General features: G+C 47.5%; 1 protein-coding gene across 10 annotated transcripts in view; it reads left to right on the top strand.

Moving 5' to 3' along the window:
• The window catches only part of LOC106587854 (unconventional myosin-IXAa), a 183,645-nt gene that overhangs the window by 144,003 nt on the left and 15,803 nt on the right, over positions 1-23,839 (top strand). For 7 of the 10 annotated variants that reach the window (XM_082957939.1, XM_082957943.1, XM_082957944.1 and 4 more), the window contains 12 exons: positions 80-119; positions 280-402; positions 3,358-3,549; positions 6,368-6,490; positions 7,681-7,830; positions 13,375-13,685; positions 14,302-16,212; positions 17,413-17,497; positions 17,953-18,153; positions 18,996-19,099; positions 22,432-22,562; positions 22,730-22,953. In XM_082957939.1, the coding sequence (XP_082814065.1) occupies positions 80-119; positions 280-402; positions 3,358-3,549; positions 6,368-6,490; positions 7,681-7,830; positions 13,375-13,685; positions 14,302-16,212; positions 17,413-17,497; positions 17,953-18,153; positions 18,996-19,099; positions 22,432-22,562; positions 22,730-22,953 (3,595 nt within the window). The remainder of the gene's footprint in view (positions 1-79; positions 120-279; positions 403-3,357; positions 3,550-6,367; positions 6,491-7,680; positions 7,831-13,374; positions 13,686-14,301; positions 16,213-17,412; positions 17,498-17,952; positions 18,154-18,995; positions 19,100-22,431; positions 22,563-22,729; positions 22,954-23,839) is intronic. The other 3 variants (XM_082957942.1, XM_082957937.1, XM_082957945.1) reach the window with 2 other exon arrangements.

The raw sequence follows: 23,839 nt of genomic DNA, 5'->3' as shown, positions 1-23,839 counted from the left end.
AAGCCCTATTTTGGCCTGGTAGAGAAGACACAGTGTAGATATTCTTCTGTCCCTAAAACCATCTGCTCTCTTTTACCAGGAGAAACAAAAACTACAAATCAAAGCCCAGTCTTCCAAAGGTAAGCCACCTTGTTAAGCCACCTTGTTAAGCCACCTTGTTAAGCCACCTTGTTAAGCCACCTTGTTAAGCCACCTTGTTAAGCCACCTTGTGTTTAAACCTCTAGTGATGGTACTAGTGCTGACTCATACTGGCTGTGTGTTCTTCTCTGTTACCGCAGCACTTGCTTGACGTCAAGTCCCTAAAGTACCTCAGCAACCTGACGCTGCACGACCGCATCACCAAGTCCCTCCTCCACCTCCACAAGAAGAAGAAACCACCCAGCATCAGCGCTCAGTTCCAGGTCAGTCAGTCCCCCTTAGGCACAGATCTAGGATCAGTGTATCTTTCCCAAATCATGCCCTTAACTATTAGGGCAAGGGTGTCAAACTTAAATCCTGGCGAGCCATGAGGCTGCTGGTTTTTGATGTATCTTTTCAATTCACATCCAATTACGCCCATTAAGACCTAGACAACAAAGTGAGGGGAGTTCCTAACTAATCAGTGACCTTAATTAATTAATCAATCAAGTGCAAGGGAGGAGCGATGACCCGCAGGCCCTCGAAGACTGGAGTTTGACACCTGTGTTTCAGGGGATAAAAGACAAAACTGACCTCAGATTAGTGGTTAGGGGTAACGTCACTCTACTCCACTTATCTGGGATGTGTATTGGAAGTGACCAGCTGAGTCCAGTTGACAGTATGGATGTTCTCTGGAACTCTGGGTGTTGTCCCATGACCTGTCTGTTACAACCTCCTCCCTCTGCCTGCCTGTCTGTCTGTCCACTCACTGTCAGGTCCCAGCCTGTAACGTCTTTTTACAACCTCGTCTGTCTGTCTGTCTGTCTGTCTGTCTGTCTGTCTGTCTGTCTGTCTGTCTGTCTGTCTGTCTGTCTGTCTGTCTGTCTGTCTGTCTGTCTGTCTGTCTGTCTGTCTGTCTGTCTGTCTGTCTGTCTGTCTGTCTGTCTGTCTGTCTGTCTGTCTGTCTGTCTGTCTGTCTGTCTGTCTGTCTGTCTGTCTGTCTGATCCCAGCCTGTGACGTCTTTTTACAACCCTGTCTGTCTGTCATCTTTTTAGCATCCCACCCAAAAGACAACGATGACATCATGTCTGGATGGGGAAAATAGTACAATTTAGTAGGCCATAAAAAGCATCTCTTGTCCAGAACATCTCCATGTCTCTGTCACTTTGGAAACTAGTGTGATCCCTGATGATGAATGTTAAGCTCAGTTGAGCAGATTTGACCATGTCAAAAAGAAAGGAATAAAACCCATATGCTATTTTATATTAAAAAGATTCTCCAGCACTTTTGTATACTTTTTAGCCAGTAGTTCTGAAAATAGTGCTCACAAGCCAAAATGTTCCCAGAAAATCGCATACCTCATCACATATGTGCTACACGTCATTGCTCTCGCCCTGCTGTGTGTTCGTCATATGCATCTTGCTAGCTGTCTCTCATATGGCAAGGGGCTGATGCTCATTGGTTGAACTCAAATTGCTGGACTATGTTGGGGAAAATGTAGGGAAAATGGCGCAGCACACCTTCCAGAAAGAACAGTTACTTTCAAACTAGGTTTAAAAAATACTTAATAGTCGCCAAATATGGAAGTCCCCATCTTCTCTAAGACCAGCTGAGTAGGCTGATGAAACAGAAGGGGACGTTGTCAACTCATCTCAGTTATGAGCATCCCCTTTATCACAGCTGTAATCTTCTCTCCATCCCCTCCCACCATCTTGTCTTTCTTAACTCCTCTGTTGTTTCTTTTCTCATGCCTGGCTGTCTCTATTGCTCCTGGCTCACAGTGGGGGAGGACGAGTCCCAAATGATTCCCTTTTCCCTACATACATAGTGCACTAGTTTTGACCTGGACCTGGAGTAGGGGGGGCATTTGGGACGCAGTATGAGAGTAAAGAGGCGTGACCACCCCCACAACAACAATCCCCTATCCCCCAGCCCTGGCCTGTACTCTAACCCTCTCTGGCTGGCAGGAAGCCTGGGCAGAAGGCTGCAAGTGGTGACATCACTTCCCACATCCTGTTGTGTGGCTGATTGCTTTTATCTTCTGAGTAGAGTGGGGGGAAGTACATTCCTGGCCACTGAAATAGCCACACACACACACACACACACACACACACATACACATACATACATACATATACATGACAGTACCAGTCAAAAGCTTGGACAGACCTAGTCGTTCAATGGTTTTTCTTTATTTTTACTATTTTCTACATTGTAGAATAATGGTGAAGACATCAAAACTATGAAATAACACATATAAAATCATGTAGTAACCAAAAAAGTGTCTCTCTCCTCACCCCAACAAATCAAAATATATTTGAGATTCTTCAAAGTAGCCACCCTTTGCCTTGATGACAGCTTTGCAAACTCTTGGCATTCTCTCAACCAGCTTCATGAGGTGGAATGCATTTCAATTAACAGGTGTGCCTTGTTAAGTTAATTTGTGTAATTTCTTTCCTTCTTAATGCGTTTGAGCCAATCAGTTGTGTTGTGACAAGGTGGGGGGGGGTTGACTGGTACTGTACATGCACACATATTCATACACACACATTCTCTCTCTCACTCTCTCTTCTCTCACTCTCACACACACACACAGCTTTGGCACGTATGTCATCAGATGGACCTCACCCAGTCTGTTTCTTGTTGTCCGGAGGAAGAGAACCCAAGAGGACCCGTCTCTCTCCTCACCCCAACCCTCCATGTTACAGCAGCTAACGACACACTAGCCTTTTATCCTAGACAGTCTTTTATTATGTGGTAAAAAAGGTTATAAAGATAGGACAACAATTTATTCACACCAGACAAAACCACTCCTCCCTGCTATAAAACAAGCCACAGTACACCAACAAAACCACTCCTCCCTGCTATAAAACAAGCCACAGTACACCAGACAAAACCACTCCTCCCTGCTATAAAACAAGCCACAGTACACCAACAAAACCACTCCTCCCTGCTATAAAACAAGCCACAGTACACCAACAAAACCACTCCTCCCTGCTATAAAACCAACAAAGCCAATGTGCAGTGTATTATTTCTGTCTGTTTATACGATGTTTTAATATGTTTTTGGTGACGTCAATGCCCTGGTATGTATTCACTAGGAACCAAACAGAAGCAAACGAAACAGGGAGGGGCCTACCTGAATTTGTCTAATAGAAACATTTTCCGTTTGGAGTAAAGTGTTTTTTTGATAAACGCTTTGGACTAATGATGGCACCCCTGATCTGTCCTACCACAGGCCTCTCTCAATAAGCTGATGGAGACTCTGGGCCAATCAGAGCCCTACTTTGTCAAATGCATCCGTTCCAATGCAGAGAAGCTGCCCCTGCGCTTCAACGATGGCCTGGTGCTCAGGCAGCTACGCTACACGGGTATGCTGGAGACCGTGCGCATCCGCCAGTCAGGCTACAGCATCAAGTACACCTTCCAGGTAAACTCACATACACACACACAAACAAAAAAGAAACGTCCTCTCACTGTCAACTTATTTTCAGCAAACTTAACATGTGTAAATATTTGTATGAATATTACAAGATTCCACAACTGAGACATAAACTGAACAAGTTCCACAGACATGTCACTAACAGAAATTGAATAATGTGTTCCTGAACAAAGGGGGGGGGGTCAAAATCAAAAGTAACAGTCAGTATCTGGTGTGGCCACCAGCTGCATTAAGTACTGCAGTGTATCTCCTCATGGACTGCACCAGATTTGCCAGTTCTTACTGTGAGATGTTACCCCACTCTTCCACCAAGGCACCTGCAAGTTCCCAGACATTTCTGGGGGGAATGTGACACACTGCCCCAGATCATGACGGACCCTCCAGCTCCAAATCGATCCCACTCCAGAGTACAGGCCTCGGTGTAACGCTCATTCCTTCGACGATAAACGCGAATCCGACCATCACCCCTGGTGAGACAAACCGCGACTTGTCAGTGAAGAACACTTTTTGCCAGTCCTGTCTGGTCCAGCAACGGTGGGTTTGTGCCCATAGGTGACTTTGTTGCCGGTGATGTCTGGTGAGGACCTGCCTTACAACAGGCCTACAGGCCCTCAGTCCAGCCTCTCTCAGCCTATTGTGGACAGTCAGAGCACTGATGGAGGGATTGTGCGTTCCTGGTGTAACTAGGGCAGTTGTTGTTGCCATCCTGTACCTGTCCCGCAGGTGTGATGTTCGGATGTACCGATCCTGTGCAGGTGTTGTTACATGTGGTCTGCCACTGCGAGGACGATCAGCTGTCCATCCTGTCTCCCTGTAGCGCTGTCTTAGGCGTCTCACAGTACGGACATTGCAATTTATTGCCCTGGCCACATCTGCAGTCCTCACGGCTCCGTGCAGCATGCCTAAGGCACTTTCACACAGGTGAGCAGGGACCCTGGGCATCTTTCTTTTGGTGTTTTTCAGAGTCAGTAGAAAGGCCTCTTTAGTGTCCTAAGTTTTCATAACTGTGACCTTAATTATCTACCGTCTGTAAGGTGTTAGTGTCTTCTCGACCGTTACACAGGTGCATGTTCATTCATTGTTTATGGTTCATTGAACAAGCATGGGAAACAGTGTTTAAACCCTTTACAATGAAGATCTGTGAAGTTATTTGGATTTTTTACAAATTATCTTTGAAAGACAGGGTCCTGAAAAAGGGACATTTCTTTTTTTGCTGAGTTTATACACACACACACACACACACACACACACACACACACATACACAAACATATATACATAGATACACACACACTCTCATCCCTAATTTACCCCATCTACCAGTCTGTCTCACATCGTAGACATTAGTCAGTGTTAATCTCCTGTCTTCCCTCCTGGAAGCACTCACATCGTAGAGATTAGTCAGTGTTAATCTGCCTGTCTTCTCTCCTGGAAACATGAAACAAAGAGTGAAAGTTTCAGTCACTCATTAGTGACCGCATTAACATTTTCCTTCTGTCCAAAGGTGGTGTGGACTCGGGCCCTGATGCAATTTCTTCTATTCCTCAGTAACCTCCGAGTCAAGTCCTCTGTTGCTCAGTAACCTCCGAGTCAAGTCCTCTGTTGCTCAGTAACCTCCGAGTCAAGTCCAACGTCTGAGTCATTGTTTCCACCTCTTTCTGTGTTTCCGTTGGCTTGGTGATTGGGATCAGTTGTATGCAACATGTCGTGCTATTCATTGAGCAAACAAATTGCTTGCGATTTGAAGTGGTGGCCATATTGTCTCGAAGACTTTAAGTTTGATGTTGTTTGTATGATAGTATAGTGGGACTATTAGGACAGTGCTCTTAAGTTAGGTGGCATTTGAATATCACTAGTTGGGTACAGTAATGTCACAATAATGTTATAGATTGTCTAGCTTGTTACTGTACTTTTAGCAAATCCTTCAGTTTTATAGTAGCATCACCTTTATTTTTTGTATATTGCTTGTCCTGTAAGGAACCGTTGAACTAGTGTTTACATCTGTGGAAGCCAAACATTAGATCACCGGGCAAAACCACTGTGATGGAACGTTTGTAATACACAACCTTGATGGTGAAAGGAGAAGGAATGCCCCGCCCGTACCCTCATTAACTTACTCATAACACTAGCTAGTTTTAGCCTCAGCTTGACATTCTCATTTATCTGAATTCCCCTGACATATTAGAGCTGCGGTCCTCTATGATGATGAAAAATATCTGGAGCGCGTGTCATCTTCTGAAGACTGTCCTGAGATCAGTGTGGAGAACAGGGCCTCTATAGTCTTTAATGAAACACTCGGCCCTGTGGGGGTAATTGTAAAAACACAGCATCTGTTTCCCAGTCAGTCAGCCACACCCCTACGGCCTTCACCAGTTTCCCAGACTGCCGACTTTGTTGACATCAGACAACGGGCCTCCGTTTGGGGGAGTGGGAGGGGGAATATTTTTTCGATGATGTTAGTCTCCCTGTAAATATCATCATGGACTATCCCTAAAACCACATGTGCCCCGAACTGGATCTTGTCCTCTGTGTCGCTCCTGTAGAGTGAAGCTAAGAGATGTTCCTTTACAGACTGGCTGGTGATGTCACTTAGAAATGAACAGCGCCAATCCTCAGGGGCTGCAGTGGTTTGTGCTGCCTGCGACAGATTCAGACCAAGGGAGAGAAGGCCAGCCAAACGGCTGATCAGTACAGTGCCACAGAGAAGAGTCAACCAGTAGATACCGTGGCCGTTGAGGACCGCCTCCTACATTTATAATAACCGTTTTTTGTGTGTGTTTCTCCTTTTCCCTCTTCTTGCCTGGCAGGATTTCATCCGTCACTTCCGCGTGCTGCTACCCGAGGGCACCAGTGCCACCCAGGAAGGCATCGGACAGTACCTGGGCCAGGTGGACCTTGCACCCGATGGATACCAAGTTGGCAAAACCATGGTACTATTCACCCCGCTGCCTGTCGCTACAGTAGATTAAAACCATGGTACTATTCACCCCGCTGCCTGTCGCTACAGTAGATTAAAACCATGGTACTATTCACCCCGCTGCCTGTCGCTACAGTAGATTAAAACCATGGTACTATTCACCCCGCTGCCTGTCGCTACAGTAGATTAAATCCATGGTACCATTCACCCAGCTGCCTGTTGCTACAGTAGATTAAAACCATGGTACTATTCACCCAGCTGCCTGTCGCTACAGTAGATTAAAACCATGGTACTATTCACCCCGCTGCCTGTCACTACAGTAGATTAAAACCATGGTACTATTCACCCAGCTGCCTGTTGCTACAGTAGATTAAAACCATGGTACTATTCACCCCGCTGCCTGTCACTACAGTAGATTATAACCATGGTACTATTCACCCAGCTGCCTGTCACTACAGTAGATTAAAACCATGGTACTATTCACCGCGCTGCCTGTCACTACAGTAAATTAAAACCATGGTACTATTCACCCCGCTGCCTGTCACTACAGTTGATACCTTTTAGTCAAGGTATCAACAATTGTATCCAATTGTCTTGTTTTCTGTAGTATATTGTACCCCCATGGGGATATGAGGATGTGCCATAAGGCCTTATCTACAGAAACGTTTGTGGCCAAATGCACATCCTTAAAACACAGATGCTGGGCTAATGAACTATACTACAACAGAACAGACAGGCCTTGCATTTTCCTTCTAGCTAGAAGAAAAAATGATTCATCATGTTTATCTTCATGAGTGGTAGGTGACCATCAGTTTGTCTCCACAGGGGTGGTGGAGATTCGGCCCTGCTTTACGTTATTGAACTTAGTTAAATATACAAACAGAAAAATAAGGAGCAGTGACATTATATTACCAGCACTGTAGTCTTTCTGGGAGACAGGATGTTATAAAGAACATACCCCAAGTATGGACAGTACCTCTGACACACACACACATACACACACACGGACTGATAGATGGGTCCAGCACTATTCCTTTGGTTTGATGTCTATAATTAGCAGCCCATAGCTCCCATTCCTGAAATTCTTGTGCCCCTGTGTCTGATCATCCAGGGAGGGGGAGGTCCATACTTGAACAGTGAGAGTGTGTATATATATATATATATATGTGTGTATGATGTGCCACTCATTGTGTCCACTGTCAGGTGTTCCTGCGGGAGGTGGCGCGTCAGCGGCTGCAGGCGTTGCTCCACAGGGAGGTCCTGAACCGTATCGTCACTCTGCAGCGCCGCTTCAGGGCCCTGCTGGAGAGGAAACACTTCATCAGTATGAGACTGGCTGCCACAACCATCCAGGTAACCACTGTTCCCTTCTCATAGCCTCATCACCCAGGGACAGGGACAGTCCCCTTCTTATAGCCTCATCACCCAGGGGCAGGGACAGTCCCCTTCTTATAGCCTCATCACCCAGGGAAAATGAGTGGGCACAGGGCACCAACCCTGGTCCTGCTACAAGGGTATGCAGGCTTTTGTTTCATTACAGTTGCATGGTCCTGTTACAGGGGTATGCAGGCTTTTGTTTCATTACAGTTGCATGGTCCTGTTACAGGGGTATGAAGGCTTTTGTTTCTTTACAGTTGCATGGTCCTGTTACAGGGGTATGCAGGCTTTTGTTTCATTACAGTTGCATGGTCCTGTTACAGGGGTATGAAGGCTTTTGTTTCTTTACAGTTGCATGGTCCTGTTACAGGGGTATGAAGGCTTTTGTTTCATTACAGTTGCATGGTCCTGTTACAGGGGTATGAAGGCTTTTGTTTCTTTACAGTTGCATGGTCCTGTTACAGGGGTATGCAGGCTTTTGTTTCTTTACAGTTGCATGGTCCTGTTACAGGGGTATGCAGGCTTTTGTTTCATTACAGTTGCATGGTCCTGTTACAGGGGTATGAAGGCTTTTGTTTCTTTACAGTTGCATGGTCCTGTTACAGGGGTATGAAGGCTTTTGTTTCTTTACAGTTGCATGGTCCTGTTACAGGGGTATGAAGGCTTTTGTTTCATTACAGTTGCATGGTCCTGTTACAGGGGTATGAAGGCTTTTGTTTCATTACAGTTGCATGGTCCTGTTACAGGGGTATGAAGGCTTTTGTTTCATTACAGTTGCATGGTCCTGTTACAGGGGTATGAAGGCTTTTGTTTCTTTACAGTTGCATGGTCCTGTTACAGGGGTATGAAGGCTTTTGTTTCTTTACAGTTGCATGGTCCTGTTACAGGGGTATGAAGGCTTTTGTTTCATTACAGTTGCATGGTCCTGTTACAGGGGTATGAAGGCTTTTGTTTCATTACAGTTGCATGGTCCTGTTACAGGGGTATGAAGGCTTTTGTTTCATTACAGTTGCATGGTCCTGTTACAGGGGTATGAAGGCTTTTGTTTCTTTACAGTTGCATGGTCCTGTTACAGGGGTATGCAGGCTTTTGTTTCTTTACAGTTGCATGGAATCAGGGTCTTGGTTAGTTGAATCAGGTGTGTTAGCGCCGGGCTGGTAGAAAGTCTGTACACACTGTTCTGTGGCTCTCAGCACCGTAGGTGGTGATATTAACTGTGTAAATGATCTATAGTACATCCAGGCTTGATACGTACGAGTTTGTTTGTATATGTGATATTTATTTTGTATTTAGTAAATGGATTTAAGTGGGAAATAATGTTATTGAACTGAGGCAGGAATGCTTCTCATCCAAATGTTGTGTGTCAGTCCTCATCTGTGCAGTCTTGCTCAGCCCGGTTTTGATGGGCCAGCAAGATATTTCATTTGTATGTGTTATGGAGGGATGTTTAGATTCAGAGCTCTTTCAGTAATCCTACAAAATCCCACAATTTATTTTTGTGGAAAATTCTGTGAATTAGCTAAACTATTTCTCTTGACCGTTCTTCAACTTTGTTTTGGATGTCATTCAACTTCCACGATCACAATCTAAGACTCATACCAGATATTTGATCCTAGTAATTATGCAATTGTTGATTCAGTTACGTTACAGTATCCAGCGGAAACCAAACACTAAGTCCTTTCATAAACAGGGACATTGTTGTACTAGAGAAGTTGGCTATGAATGGGAATGGATTTCACACACCTCAAGGATCGGTACTTCAGGGTTTTCAGTGGGCCTGTTTTGCTCTAGATCTTTGAGACCTTGGTGTAAATTATCCAATCACTTATATTGATCAACTAGCACAGTTGGTGAGGTGATTAGTAGAGTGAGGTGTGGTGCCTGGTTGGAATGAAACCCTGCAATGCTTCTGGCACTCCATGATCAAATCAAAATGAAATAAATGTTTATTGGTCGCGTATACAGTTTGACAGATATTATAGCAGGTGCAGCGAAATGCTTGTGTAACTCGATCCTAACAGTGCAGCCAAATTGGCAAACAAGTACACAAATAATAATAATCAAACTAGAAAGAAGAAATCAGGAATGTCAGAGCTAATCCGGTAAACACTATCAGTAATCCAAACGAATCCGGTAAACACTATCAGTAATCCAAACGAATCCGGTAAACACTATCAGTAATCCAAACGAATCCGGTAAACACTATCAGTAATCCAAACGAATCCGGTAAACACTATCAGTAATCCAAACGAATCCGGTAAACACTATCAGTAATCCAAACGAATCCGGTAAACACTATCAGTAATCCAAACGAATCCGGTAAACACTATCAGTAATCCAAACGAATCCGGTATACACTATCAGTAATCCAAACGAATCCGGTATACACTATCAGTTATCCAAACGAATCCGGTATACACTATCAGTTATCCAAACGAATCCGGTATACACTATCAGTTATCCAAAAGCAACTTGTGTATTTACACCTAAAATATCTACTTAAGAATATGTACAGCAGTAGATATATTACAGTGAGCTATGTCAGGAATCCAGTATATAGATATTCAGTGTGAATGAACAGTGTAACAAAATGCAATGTTCCGTAGTAGATATATTAGAAAGAGATATGTGAAGAATACAGTATATGAATACACAGTGTGGAAAAACGGTATAAAAGAAACAAAACAAAAAATTAACTAAATGGATCAGGGCATCTACCCTTGCTATACCTCCCCCTTTATTGTTTCCCTGTTAAACACTTCTCCCTTCCCTGCTTGGAGAGGGCCTCGTATTATATCTGTTTACACTGGAACCGCCTAATTAGTCCTTTGGAAAGAGACTCGGGTGTTTTGGCTTTGCCTGGTTGAAAAGAAAAATAAATCCAATCAATGGGTAGAAGTGTTAATAGCAAGAGACTGAGGGAGAGAGCTAACAAAAGGAAATAAAGCATCTTATGGAGGAGTTGTGGTGATGTTCCCAGAGCAGGAGAACAAAGGTCTGTCAAACAGCTCATGCATTTCTTTTATCTCTGCTGAGCCTGCTTTTGCTCTTTGTGTAATCATCCAAGTTTGGATAGCCTTGTGTCCTGTTTTGACAACATTTTCCCTGACTATACCAAACATTATTTTATACAGTAGTGCCAAATCCCAGCCCCTCCTAGCCCCCCAGGCTCTCCTAATACCGCTAAGCCCCCCTAACACACCTAGCCTCCTAGCCCCCCAGGCCCTCCTAATACTGCTAAGCCCCCCTAACACACCTAACACTCCTAGCCCCCCAGGCCCTCCTAATACCGCTAAGCCCCCCTAACACTCCTAGCCCCCCAGGCTCTCCTAATACCGCTAAGCCCCCCTAACACTCCTAGCCCCCCAGGCCCTCCTAATACCGCTAAGCCCCCCTAACAGACCTAGCCTCCTAGCCCCCCAGGCCCTCCTAATACCGCTAAGCCCCCCCTAACACTCCTAGCCCCCCAGGCCCTCCTAATACCGCTAAGCCCCCCTAACACACCTAGCCTCCTAGCCCCCCAGGCCCTCCTAATACCGCTAAGCCCCCCTAACACTCCTAGCCCCCCAGGCCCTCCTAATACCGCTAAGCCCCCCTAACACTCCGAGCCTCCTAGCCCCCCAGGCCCTCCTAATACCGCTAAGCCCCCCTAACACTCCGAGCCTCCTAGCCCCCCAGGCCCTCCTAATACCGCTAAGCCCCCCTAACACACCTAGCCCCCCCAGGCCCTCCTAATACAGCTAAGCCCCCCTAACACACCTAGCCTCCTAGCCCCCCAGGCCCTCCTAATACCGCTAAGCCCCCCTAACACACCTAGCCCCCCCAGGCCCTCCTAATACCGCTAAGCCCCCCGAACACACCTAGCCCCCCAGGCCCTCCTAATACCGTTAAGCCCCCCTAACACATCTAGCCCCCCCAGGCCCTCCTAATACCGCTAAGCCCCCCTAACACACCTAGCCTCCTAGCCCCCCAGGCCCTCCTAATACCGCTAAGCCCCCCCTAACACTCCTAGCCCCCCAGGCCCTCCTAATACCGCTAAGCCCCCCTAACACTCCGAGCCTCCTAGCCCCCCAGGCCCTCCTAATACCGCTAAGCCCCCCTAACACACCTAGCCTCCTAGCCCCCCAGGCCCTCCTAATACCGCTAAGCCCCCCTAACACACCTAGCCTCCTAGCCCCCCAGGCCCTCCTAATACCGCTAAGCCCCCCTAACACTCCTAGCCCCCCAGGCCCTCCTAATACCGCTAAAGCCCCCCTAACACTCCTAGCCCCCCAGGCCCTCCTAATACCGCTAAGCCCCCCTAACACTCCTAGCCCCCCAGGCCCTCTTAATACCGCTAAGCCCCCCTAACACACCTAGCCTCCTAGCCCCCCAGGCCCTCCTAATACCGCTAAGCCCCCCTAACACTCCTAGCCCCCCAGGCCCTCCTAATACCGCTAAGCCCCCCTAACACTCCTAGCCCCCCAGGCCCTCTTAATACCGTTAAGCCCCCCTAACAGACCCAGCCTCCAAGCCCCCCAGGCCCTCCTAATACCGCTAAGCCCCCCTAACAGACCTAGCCTCCTAGCCCCCCAGGCCCTCCTAATACCGCTAAGCCCCCCTAACACTCCTAGCCCCCCAGGCCCTCCTAATACCGCTAAGCCCCCCTAACACTCCTAGCCCCCCAGGCCCTCCTAATACCGCTAATCCCCCCCTAACACTCCTAGCCCCCCAGGCCCTCCTAATACCGCTAAGCCCCCCTAACACTCCTAGTCCCCCAGGCCCTCCTAATACCGCTAAGCCCCCCTAACACTCCTAGCCCCCCAGGCCCTCCTAATACCGCTAAGCCCCCCTAACACTCCTAGCCCCCCAGGCCCTCCTAATACCGTTAAGCCCCTCCTAATAGACCTAGCCCCCCAGGCCCTCCTAATACCGTTAAGCCCCCCTAATAGACCCAGCCCCTCCTAGCCCCCCAGGCCCTCCTAATACCGCTAAGCCCCCCTAATAGACCCAGTCCCTCCTAGCCCCCCCAGGCCCTCGTAATACCGTTAAGCCCCCCTAATAGACCCAGCCCCTCCTAGCCCCCCAGGCCCTCCTAATACCGTTAAGCCCCCCTAATAGACCCAGCCCCTCCTAGCCCCCCAGGCCCTCCTAATACCGCTAAGCCCCCCTAATAGACCCAGCCCCTCCTAGCCTCTATGCACTTGTGGAAATCTGAGAGGATTGAATAGGTATAAGCAACATGGTAATAGCTCCACCTTGCTTTCTGATTGGCTTGATGGAATTTTTACCTAATCAGATCTCCACAAGTACATAGGGGAAGGGGGGGATTCGGGATTGGACGTTGCTACAGAGGGATGGACTCAAATCCAATAAAAGTAATAAATTCCATCATACTAGAAATGCGGTAACATGCACAGCTCTGATCTCACCTACAGCGTCGTCCGGTGTAGGCCGTCATTGAAAAATAACAATTTGTTCTTAACAGACTTGCCAAGTTAAATAAAGGTTAAATAAAAAAAATACTTCCCCCTCACACAGAAATGGTGGCGTGCCTACCAGTCCAAGCAGGAGGAGGACTACGACCCAAGCATCCAGGAGGGGGCAGCCTTGTGCATCCAGACAGCTTGGCGGGGGTACAGGGAGCGCTGGAGGTTCGGGCTGTGGCGGGAGGCGGCCCTGCTGCTGCAGAGGGAGTGGAGGGCGTTGCTGAAGCGGCGAGAACGGGAGGGGGCGGCACTCGCCATCCAGACAGCCTGGCGCTGCCACATGGCCAGAGATGCCTACCTGCGACTGCGTGGCACCATGGCGCTGCTACAGGCAGTGGGCAAAGGCTACCTGGCCAGACAGAGGTAAACTAATGTGAAGTGTTGCAGAAAGTTTTAGAGCAGACGTTGTTCTCCACATGACATGAGAGTGAATAGTCTGTTCTACATATTACATTTCTATCTGCAGCTGAGCTTGCTTCATTACTGTTTCTGAATGATCATGGAAATCAATATGAAATGCCATGGAACATTTGATGAAGGCAGTGTTGCCACAGAAGACCATCTGAACTTCCATGCCTCCATAATTTCAACTCATTGATGGAAACATTCTTGCAATGAGATTAGAAATTGCTGCAAAGTTAATTCACTGTACTTATTGGTCATAATTCTATATCCAATCCTCCTCCACGTCCTGTCGTAACTGGTGACGTGCTCGAATTCATGGCCTGCCAGCTGAAAAGTCTCCTGTTCAAATAATGTTGTTACATAAACACCCAGAACAAAGTAGCAACAGTCAGCTGAGCTAGAGGAGGACATTCTCCCATAAACTTTGAGTTGACACATTCAACAGGAAGAGATTGTGATATGTTTTTAAGTGTCTAGTCTGTCTTGTGTCAAGGAACAAGGAATTAAGACTCAATGAAGGTGTGGTGTTGCCTTGTGATTGGTTTAGCTGTAACCATGCCTCCTTGATTGACAGCTTCGGACATTTGAAGGAGCAGAGACTGAGGGAGAAAGAGCAGAGGCTGAGGGAGAGAGAGAGTCAACAACAACAGCAGCAGCTGCTGCAGAATGGACAGACGCGTCTCTCGCCAGAAGAAGACGATCAGCCAGTGAGGATCATGGGCCTGGACCTGAGCACATGGGAGGACCGCTCATACAAGGAGCGGGAAAGGAGCCTCCAGAGACTGAACAGCCAGGAGGAGAGGGTAAAAGAGGGACGAGGTGTAGAAATAGGAGGCGAGGGAGGAGTGGCGAGGGCCGCAGAGAGCTCAGGTAGGGCCCAGTCGGAACCACCGCCAGTTTCGTCGACAGCCGCCGTGGTGGTGAGAGAGAGGACCAGGACCCTAGACGAGCCCTGCCAGAGGACCACCAGGGCCAAGAGGGAGAGCCGGAGGATGAGGGAGCTGGAGCAGGCCAAGTTCAGCCTGGAGCTGCTCAAGGTGCGGGCCACGGGCAGTGGTGGGGCCTCGTCCCCCTCTGAAGAGAGGCGCTGGTCGGCCGAGCTGGCCCCCACCACCACCCCGCCTCACCGCTCCCCCCAGGGACCCGGAACCCCCGACAGCCAGAGCTCCAAGGGCAGCTTCGAGCTACTCAGCATGGACGACGAGATACTCGGGGAGAGGGCACCTTTGGCGGATGAGGAGGAGCTTGGTTCCCCCCTCTCTTCTGAAGTGCAGCTGGAGCAGGCCCCGGAGGTCAGCCTCGTGTCGAAGGACCCTCCCAGGGCTTCTGTGTCCGATGCCGCCTCCCCACCTCCAGACAGTCAGAGTCAGGCCAAGCTAGAACCGGCTGCCGCCTCTCCACCTCCGCCCAAGATAGAGAACTACCTCCCTACCTTTTACGTCCCGTCAACTGATGGCAGCTTGGTCATCACCCGTCGTCTTGGCGATGACTCCTCGCGACCCCTCGAGGCCGATACCACTAGTACCACCATCTTCTCCAAGCCGCTCAAGTCAATCAAACAAAGGCGGGAATCGTCACGGCGACCTGTGGTTGTGGTCATCAGCATGCAGAAGGAAACCCCCCTGGATCAGGAGCAACTCGGTGGTGCCGTCATTCGTCTTCCCCCTGTAGAGGTTCGTGATGGGTCGGCACAAACCGGCGAATCCCCTTCATCGCCACGGCTACCAGTCCCTGCACCCGTTCCACCACTAGATCCCGCCCCAGTCATCCCCATCTCTGGCCGCACCCCTGTCCCGGCTGCCAACCAGTTGGTCCTGGAGAAGCTGGAGCGACTGAACGAGGAAAAGGAGGAGAGGCAGCGGCACCTGCAGCAGCAGAACGAGCGGGAGATGATGGACCAGATCCGGAAGCAGAAGGAGGTTCTGGAGAGACAGCGGCACCACTTCGCCCAGCACGAGAGGGAACTTTTGGAGAAGCAGAGGGGTGAGGCCCTGGTCAGGATCCAGCAGAGCCGGCAGGGAGGGCCCCCCCAAGACAGGAGTGCAACCGCAGCTACCTCTCCCAGGCCCCTTAGACCCAGCTCCCTTCTCATCGAGAGAGCCCCGGCTCTGGCTCTGGCTCCACCCTCCAGGACCCAGTCTGTGTCCGCTGCCCACGCATACCTCTCTCCTTCTGGGCCGATGGACACCCAGAGTGTCCCCATGCCCCATCCTGAGCCCAACAAGGCCCAGCCCAACAAGGCCCAGCCCAACCAGGCCCGGCTCCCTCCACCTCCCTCAGCCCCCAAAACAAAGACCAGGGATGGGAGACCCATTGCGGATGGCTGGGCGCCGAATTTGACGCTGGAGTCCAGAGAGAGCGGGGGAGGAGGAGCCAGAGGGAGGGTTCACAAGAAGGCCCCAGCTAATCAGGGCACCAGCATCAGCATGACTGACATGTCGGAAAACATCTTCTTTGCGCCCAAAGACAGAGTGGCGTTCTCTAAGTGAGTATTGAATCCAGCTATTGAGTTATCATGTACTGTAGGTGCCTTTACCACCCAACTAGACATGGAGTTATCATGTACTGTAGGTGCCTTTACCACCCAACTAGACATGGAGTTATCATGTACTGTAGGTGCCTTTACCACCCAACTAGACATGGAGTTATCATGTACTGTAGGTGCCTTTACCACCCAACTAGACATGGAGTTATCATGTACTGTAAGTACCTTTACCACCCAACTAGACATGGAGTTATCATGTACTGTAAGTACCTTTACCACCCAACTAGACATGGAGTTATCATGTACTGTAAGTACCTTTACCACCCAACTAGACATGGAGTTATCATGTACTGTAAGTACCTTTACCACCCAACTAGACATGGAGTTATCATGTACTGTAGGTGCCTTTACCACCCAACTAGACATGGAGTTATCATGTACTGTAAGTACCTTTACCACCCAACTAGACATGGAGTTATCATGTACTGTAAGTACCTTTACCACCCAACTAGACATGGAGTTATCATGTACTGTAGGTGCCTTTACCACCCAACTAGACATGGAGTTATCATGTACTGTAAGTACCTTTACCACCCAACTAGACATTGATACACATGGGAGATTATTCCTAAAAACGTATGTCATACATTATTCTTAACCTCTGAAAAGAAACCAAGAGCCCTAATTGATGCATAGTTCACATAAAGATTATATAAGTTTAAAAAAACATCAGAAAAATAGGTGTTGCTTGGGAATTAATTGGTTTGGAATAATGATTTACTATTTCACAGAAACTTAAAGGTACAATATGTAGAAATCGCTCTACCGTTTCCTGGTTGCAAAATTCTAGTAGTTCGCCTAATTTCAGTTTATGACAAAACAATAACTCTGATTGTAGAGAATCATTGTATCATCTAAACCGCTGTGAAATATATTTTCCATAACCAAAAACATTGTATTTTCAGCTGTTTGAAACTGGTGTACAAAACCACAAGTAAAAGATGCAAAATGAAACTTAACAGGAAGCATAGAAATAGCGCACATAGAACTGATCTACTGCTTCTTAGACTTGCTTTCAATGAGAATGACAGATCTATAATTCACATATCTATGTGAAGTTGGTCAGGTCGCTCTAAAAGTTACATATTGCAGCTTTAGCCCCCTCTTCATTCCCTGACTCAATGACTCTATGTGTTTTAGGTTTGACAAGGAGAAGCCTGTAGCAGTTCCAAAAGAGGGCCCTTCCTCAAGCATCAAGCCCACCATAGGACTGAGAACACAGGAGGTGAGTGAATGGCAGAACCGGTAGCATTTGTCATAATGTTTGTGTGTATTTGCATGTTCATATCAAATAATCAGACTGATAAATAAATATTGTGTGTGTGTTTCTGTATATGTTCTAAGGGTTTGCATGTGTTTACATATGGAGCAGCGTCGTCCACGTTAGGGGAGGGTTTGGTCGGGGTAGGCCATTATTGTAAAATAAGAATGTTTTCTTAGCTGACTTGCCAGGTTAAATAAAAAATGTTTAAAAAAATACATATCTTAGAGAGAGAGAGCGTGAGACCGACGGAATAAAAAGATGGCGACACAGAGAGAAAGTTGCACAGACTAAAAAGGGAAACATCGGGGCATCCAAGACCCTGTCTAGTATCCACAGGTCCTAAAGAGGAAAGCAGCGTTCATTGGCCTGTTTGTGAGTGTGTTTCAACTGTTGTTATATCGTTTTTGGTCAACCAGGTCAGCAGGGCGGGCCACAGAAAGAAAGCCCGCATGGCACGGACACGCTCTGACTTTCTGACCCGCACAATGACCTCCTCGCTAGGGGGCGAGTCGGAGGAGGATGAGTACGACGGAAAGCCCCCCCTCTCCTCCCCTCCCCCCTACGCCCCAACCATCCCTAAACAGGAGTCCTTTGAGTGTTTCAGTGACTCAGAGATGGTAAAGAAAACAGACCCATACCTAAACCTCGGCCTACACCCCAATTCAACTAATATAAGTTCACATTGGGACGGCCATCTTTTTCCCCTGCTGTTAACCCTCTTCAGCACTGGCTGGGTAGACCTGCGCTACCGAGCAACTCAACTAAAACAACCTACGCTTTAACTAGATTTTTCCTCTTCCTCCGAGCATAAACTGTTTCAACGATGCTAACACACTCTTCTCTTTAAAACCCAATCAAGGTTCTAGCCTAACTTAGCCTGTCTCCTCACTTCTTCACAGCCCAGAAGTGATACTCTCCTTCTCCTTTTTCCTCTCTGTCAGCATAATCAGCCATGGCATGTGTTACTGTAGCTTGTTAGCCTGTTAGCTTTCTCTTCTCACCAGTAGCCCTGCTCTCTGACCGAACCCTGGGATCCTGGGTTGAAGGTCATCGCTCAACCTTGACCTTCCTCCCTGATGATTAATTAACACACATTCCTGACCTCTTTACTTCAGCGTAACATAAACTGTCTTTATTGTGCTATCTGGCTATCCATGTTAGCTATACTGCTAGTCAGGTAGGCTAGTGAAAAACTGTGAGCTATAGACAGTATTGAATAATGTTAGACTTGAGTACAACTGACAACTCAGGCTAGTGGAAGTGCTACATTTTGTCAAGGAATCTATTGTTGTACTGCCATCTACTGGCGTTGGGAATAATCCTCCCGTCTCCTGTGAGATAGGAAAACGTAGAGTAACACGACTTCAGTTAGTACTGTAGATATTGAAAAGTCTCTTTTAATTGTCATATCTATTTATGTATGATGTTATTGACATTGTGTCATTCATTGGTGTTTCAGCCTTCCACCAGCTCTGTGGAACAGAAGAAGATGCACAAGGCCATGTCATCTGGAGATCTGGCCAAAGTTGACACGATACGCAAGAACGCCCAGTCAGATGGAAGGTTTGTTCCTGTCATGGTGACAATTGTAGTCATTTTAATAGAGTATACACTGAGTGAACAAAACATTAAGAACACCTTCCTAATATTGAGTTGCATTCCTTTTGCCCTCAGAACAGCCTCAATTCGTCAGGGCATGGACTCTACAAGGTGTCGAAAGCGTTCCGCAGGGACGCTGGACCATTTTGACTCCAATGCGTCCCACAGTTGTCAAGTTGGCTGGATGTCCTTTGGGTGGTGGATCATTCTTGATACACGTGGGAAACTGTTGAGCGTGAAAAACCCAGCAGCGTTGCATTTCTTGACACACTCAAACTGACCCGCCTGGCACCTACTACCATACCCCGTTCAAAGACACTTAAATCTTTTGTCTTGCCCATTCACCCTCTGAATGGCACACATACACAATCCATGTCTAAATTATCTCAAGGCTTAAAAATCCTTTAACCTGTCTCTGACTGACTGACTGAAGTGGATGAAACAAATTACATCAATAAGGGATCATAGATTTCACTTGGATTCACCTGGTCAGTCTGTCATGGAAAGAGCAGGTGTTCCTTAATGTTTTGTAGACTCAGTGTAGATAGCAATGCAAATGAGGTAGAGTGGCTTCATAGCCTCACATGATTTCTTGGTTAGATTCCTCAATAATAATCAAAAAGTACTCAATACTCAATAGAAATGGTGGACATGGGTTTGCTTTTGGAGGATTATGAAGGTTGGATCACCAGCAGTGTCAAGCTGTGATTTGAAGCCATGTGCTGTAGCTGTCAAATCAAATGTTATTTATCACTTACACATGGTTAGCAGATGTTAATGCGAGTGTAGCGAAATGCTTGTGCTTCTAGTTCTGACCATGCAGTAATATCTAACAAGTAATCTAACAATTTCACAACTACCTTATACACACAAGTGTAAAGGAATGAATAAGAATATGTACATAAAAATATATATGGATGAGTGATTGTTGAACAGCATTTGCAAGATGCAGTAGATGGTATCGAGTACACTATACACATTTGAGATGAGTAGTGTAGGGTATGTAAACATTATTTAAAGTGGCATAGTTTAAAGTGACTAGTGATACATTTATTAAATCCAATGTTTAATTATTAAAGTGGCTAGAGATTGAGTCAATATGTTGGCAGCAGCCATTCAATGTTAGTAATTGCTGTTTAACAGTCTGATGGCCTTGAGATAAAAGCTGTTTTTCAGTCTCTCGGTCCCAGCTTTGATGCACCTGTACTGACCTCGCCTTCTGGATGATAGTGGCAGTGGCTTTGGTGGTTGTTCTCCTTGATGATCTTTTTGGCCTTCCTGTGACATCGGGTGGTGTAGGTGTCCTGGAGGGCAGGTAGTTTTCCCCCGGTGATGCGTTGTGCAGACCTCACTACCCTCTGGAGAGCCTTACGGTTGTGGGCGGAGCAGTTGCCGTACCAGGCGGTGATACAGCCCGACAGGATGCTCTCGATTGTGCATCTGTAAAAGTTTGTGTGTTTTTGGTGACAAGCCGAATTTCTTCAGCCTCCAGAGGTTGAAGAGGCGCTGTTGCGCCTTCTTCACCACACTGTCTGTGTGGGTGGACCATTTCAGTTTGTCCGTGATGTGTACGCCGAGGAACTTAACTTTCCACCTCCACTACTGTCCCGTCGATGTGGATAGGGGGGTGCTCCCTCTGCTGTTTCCTGAAGTCCACGATCATCTCCTTTGTTTTGTTGACGTTGAGTGTGAGGTTATTTTCCTGACACCACACTCCGAGGGCCCTCACCTCCTCCCTGTAGGCCGTCTCGTCGTTGTTGGTAATCAAGCCTACCACTGTAGTGTCGTCTGCAAACTTGGTGATTGAGTTGGAGGTGTGCATGGCCACGCAGTCATGGGTGAACAGGGAGTACAGGAGAGGGCTGAGAACGCACCCTTGTGAGGCCCCAGTGTTGAGGATCAGCGGGGTGGAGATGTTGTTTCCTACCCTCACCACCTGGGGGCGGCCCGTCAGGAAGTCCAGGACCCAGTTGCACAGGGCGGGGTCGAGACCCAGGGTCTCGAGCTTAATGACGAGTTTGGCGAGTACTATGGTGTTAAATGCTGAGCTGTAATCGATGAACAGCATTCTTACATAGGTATTCCTTTTCTCCAGATGGGTTAGGGCAGTGGGCAGTGTGATTGTGATTGCGTCGTCTGTGGACCTATTGGGCGGTAAGCAAATTGGAGTGGGTCTAGGGTGTCAGGTAGGGTGGAGGAGATATGATCCTTGACTAGTCTCTCAAAGCACTTCATGATTACGGAGGTGAGTGCTACGGGGCGATAGTCATTTAGCTCAGTTACCTTAGCTTTCTTGGGAACTGGAACAATGGTGGCCCTCTTGAAGCATGTGGGAACAGCAGACTGGGATAAGGATTGATTGAATATGTCCGTAAACACACCAGCCAGCTGGTCTGCGAATGCTCTGAGGACATGGCTAGGGATGCTGTCTGGGCCGGCAGCCTTGTGAGGGTTAACACGTTTAAATGCTTTACTCACGTTGGCTGCGGTGAAGGAGAGCCCACAGGTTTTGGTAGCCGGCCATGTCATTGGCACTGTATTGACCTCAAAGCGAGCAAAGAAGTTGTTTAGTTTGTCTGGGAGCAGGACATCGTGGTCCGCGACGGGGCTGGTTTTCTTTTTGTAGTCTGTGATTGCGTGTAGACCCTGCTACATACCTCTCGTGTCTGAGCCGTTGAATTGCGACTCTACTTTGTCTCTATACTGACGCTTAGCTTGTTTGATAACATCCGGCGCCGACACAGATGGCCGCCTCGCTTCGCGTTCTCAGGAAAGTATGCAGTATTTCGTTTTTTTATGTATTATTTCTTACATTGTTACCCCAGGAAATCTTAAGTTTTATCATTAACCCTAGGGTTCAGGTTAGGGTTAATGAAGCTGTGATCTGTCTCTCCTACCACCAGGGTTCAAATTAGGGTTAATGAAGCTGTGATCTGTCTTCACCCCCACCTGGGTTCAGATTAGGGTTAATGAATCTGTGATCTGTCTTTCCCCCCACCAGGGTTCAGGTTAGGGTTAATGAATCTGTGATCTGTCTTTCCCCCCACCTGGGTTCAGATTAGGGTTAATGAATCTGTGATCTGTCTATCCCCCCCACCAGGGTTCAGGTTAGGGTTAATGAATCTGTGATCTGTCTTTCCCCCCACCAGGGTTCAGGTTAGGGTTAATGAATCTGTGATCTGTCTATCCCCCCACCAGGGTTCAGGTTAGGGTTAATGAATCTGTGTTCTGTCTTTCCCCCCACCAGGGTTCAGGTTAGGGTTAATGAATCTGTGTTCTGTCTTTCCCCCCACCAGGGTTCGTGGTAAGATGCGTTTCTGGGGCAAGACGAAGCAGGGTGAGAAGAAGTCGTCCAGAGAGAAGCTGTTCTGTGGAGGTGACTCCATGGATGCAGATGACGGAGACACGGGGCCACTGCTGGGAGAAGGTGGGTGAGGGTTAAAGGTCATTGTGGGGTTCAGCAGGTTTAACTGTCAGAAGAAGACACAGTGAAGATCACTGCCAAACTTAATAAGGGAGTCTAGAAGACTTGAACGGAAGGCGTGAGACTTACTATGCTGCTACTCTGTCTGTCTCGCCATCCCTCCCTCCCAGCAGGACAGGATTACATGTCACCGCCTCGTAGTCCAGACCTGACCCTGGAGCGGGGGGCCAAGGAGTTCAAGGAAAACAAGGAGCCCTCGCCAAAAGTGAAGAGGCGGCGTAGCGTCAAGATTAGCAGTGTCGCCCTAGAGCCTGCCCAGTGGGGGAACGATGCACTGCAGATCCTCACCTGCACCAACGACTACAGGAGCATGAACGACTTCCTCATGAAGAAGGTACACACACACACACACACACACACACACACACACACACACACACACACACACACACACACACACACACACACACACACACACACACACACACACACACACACACACACACACACACACACACACATCACCTGTCCAGACATGCACTCACCCATACACAGACACACAGCACACACACACACACACACCCTCTCACCCACTCACACAAAGAGACACGCACCCACCCACACAAAGACACACCCTCCAATACACACACACGAAATATGCAGGCATATGCACAGTGGTGTAAAGTACTTATGTAAAAATACTTTAAAGTACTACATAAATAGGTGTTTAAGGTATCTGTACTTTACTATTTATATTTTTGACTACTTCACTACATTCCTGAATAATTCTTTACTCCATACATTTTACCTGACACCCAAAAGTACTCGTTACACAGGAAAATGGTCCAATTCACGGACTTATCAAGAGAACACGTGGTCATCCCTGCTGCCTCTGATCTGGCAGACTCACTAAACACACGTGCATCTTTTATAAATTATGTCGGAGGGTTGAAGTGTGCCCCGGGTTATCCGTACATTTTTAAAACAAGAAAATGGTGCCATCTGCTTTGCTTAATATAAGGAATTTGAAATTATTTATACATTTACTTTTGATACATAAGTATATTTACAACCGAATACTTTTAGACTTTTACTCAAGTAGTATTTTACTGGGTGACTTTCACTTTTACTTGAGTAACTTTCTATTAAGGTATCTATACTTTTACTCAAGTATGACAATTGGCTACTTTTTCCACCACTGCATATGCAGACTCGCACACATGAACACAAAGCACACACTTGAACATACACACACACACACACACACACACACACACACA

The sequence above is a fragment of the Salmo salar genome, chromosome 11 (genome assembly GCF_965601325.2).
Source record: "Salmo salar chromosome 11, fSalSal1, whole genome shotgun sequence".
NCBI lineage: Eukaryota > Metazoa > Chordata > Actinopteri > Salmoniformes > Salmonidae > Salmo > Salmo salar.
Note: the sequence above shows the minus strand (reverse complement) of the source record. Positions and strands in the feature narration are given on the sequence as shown.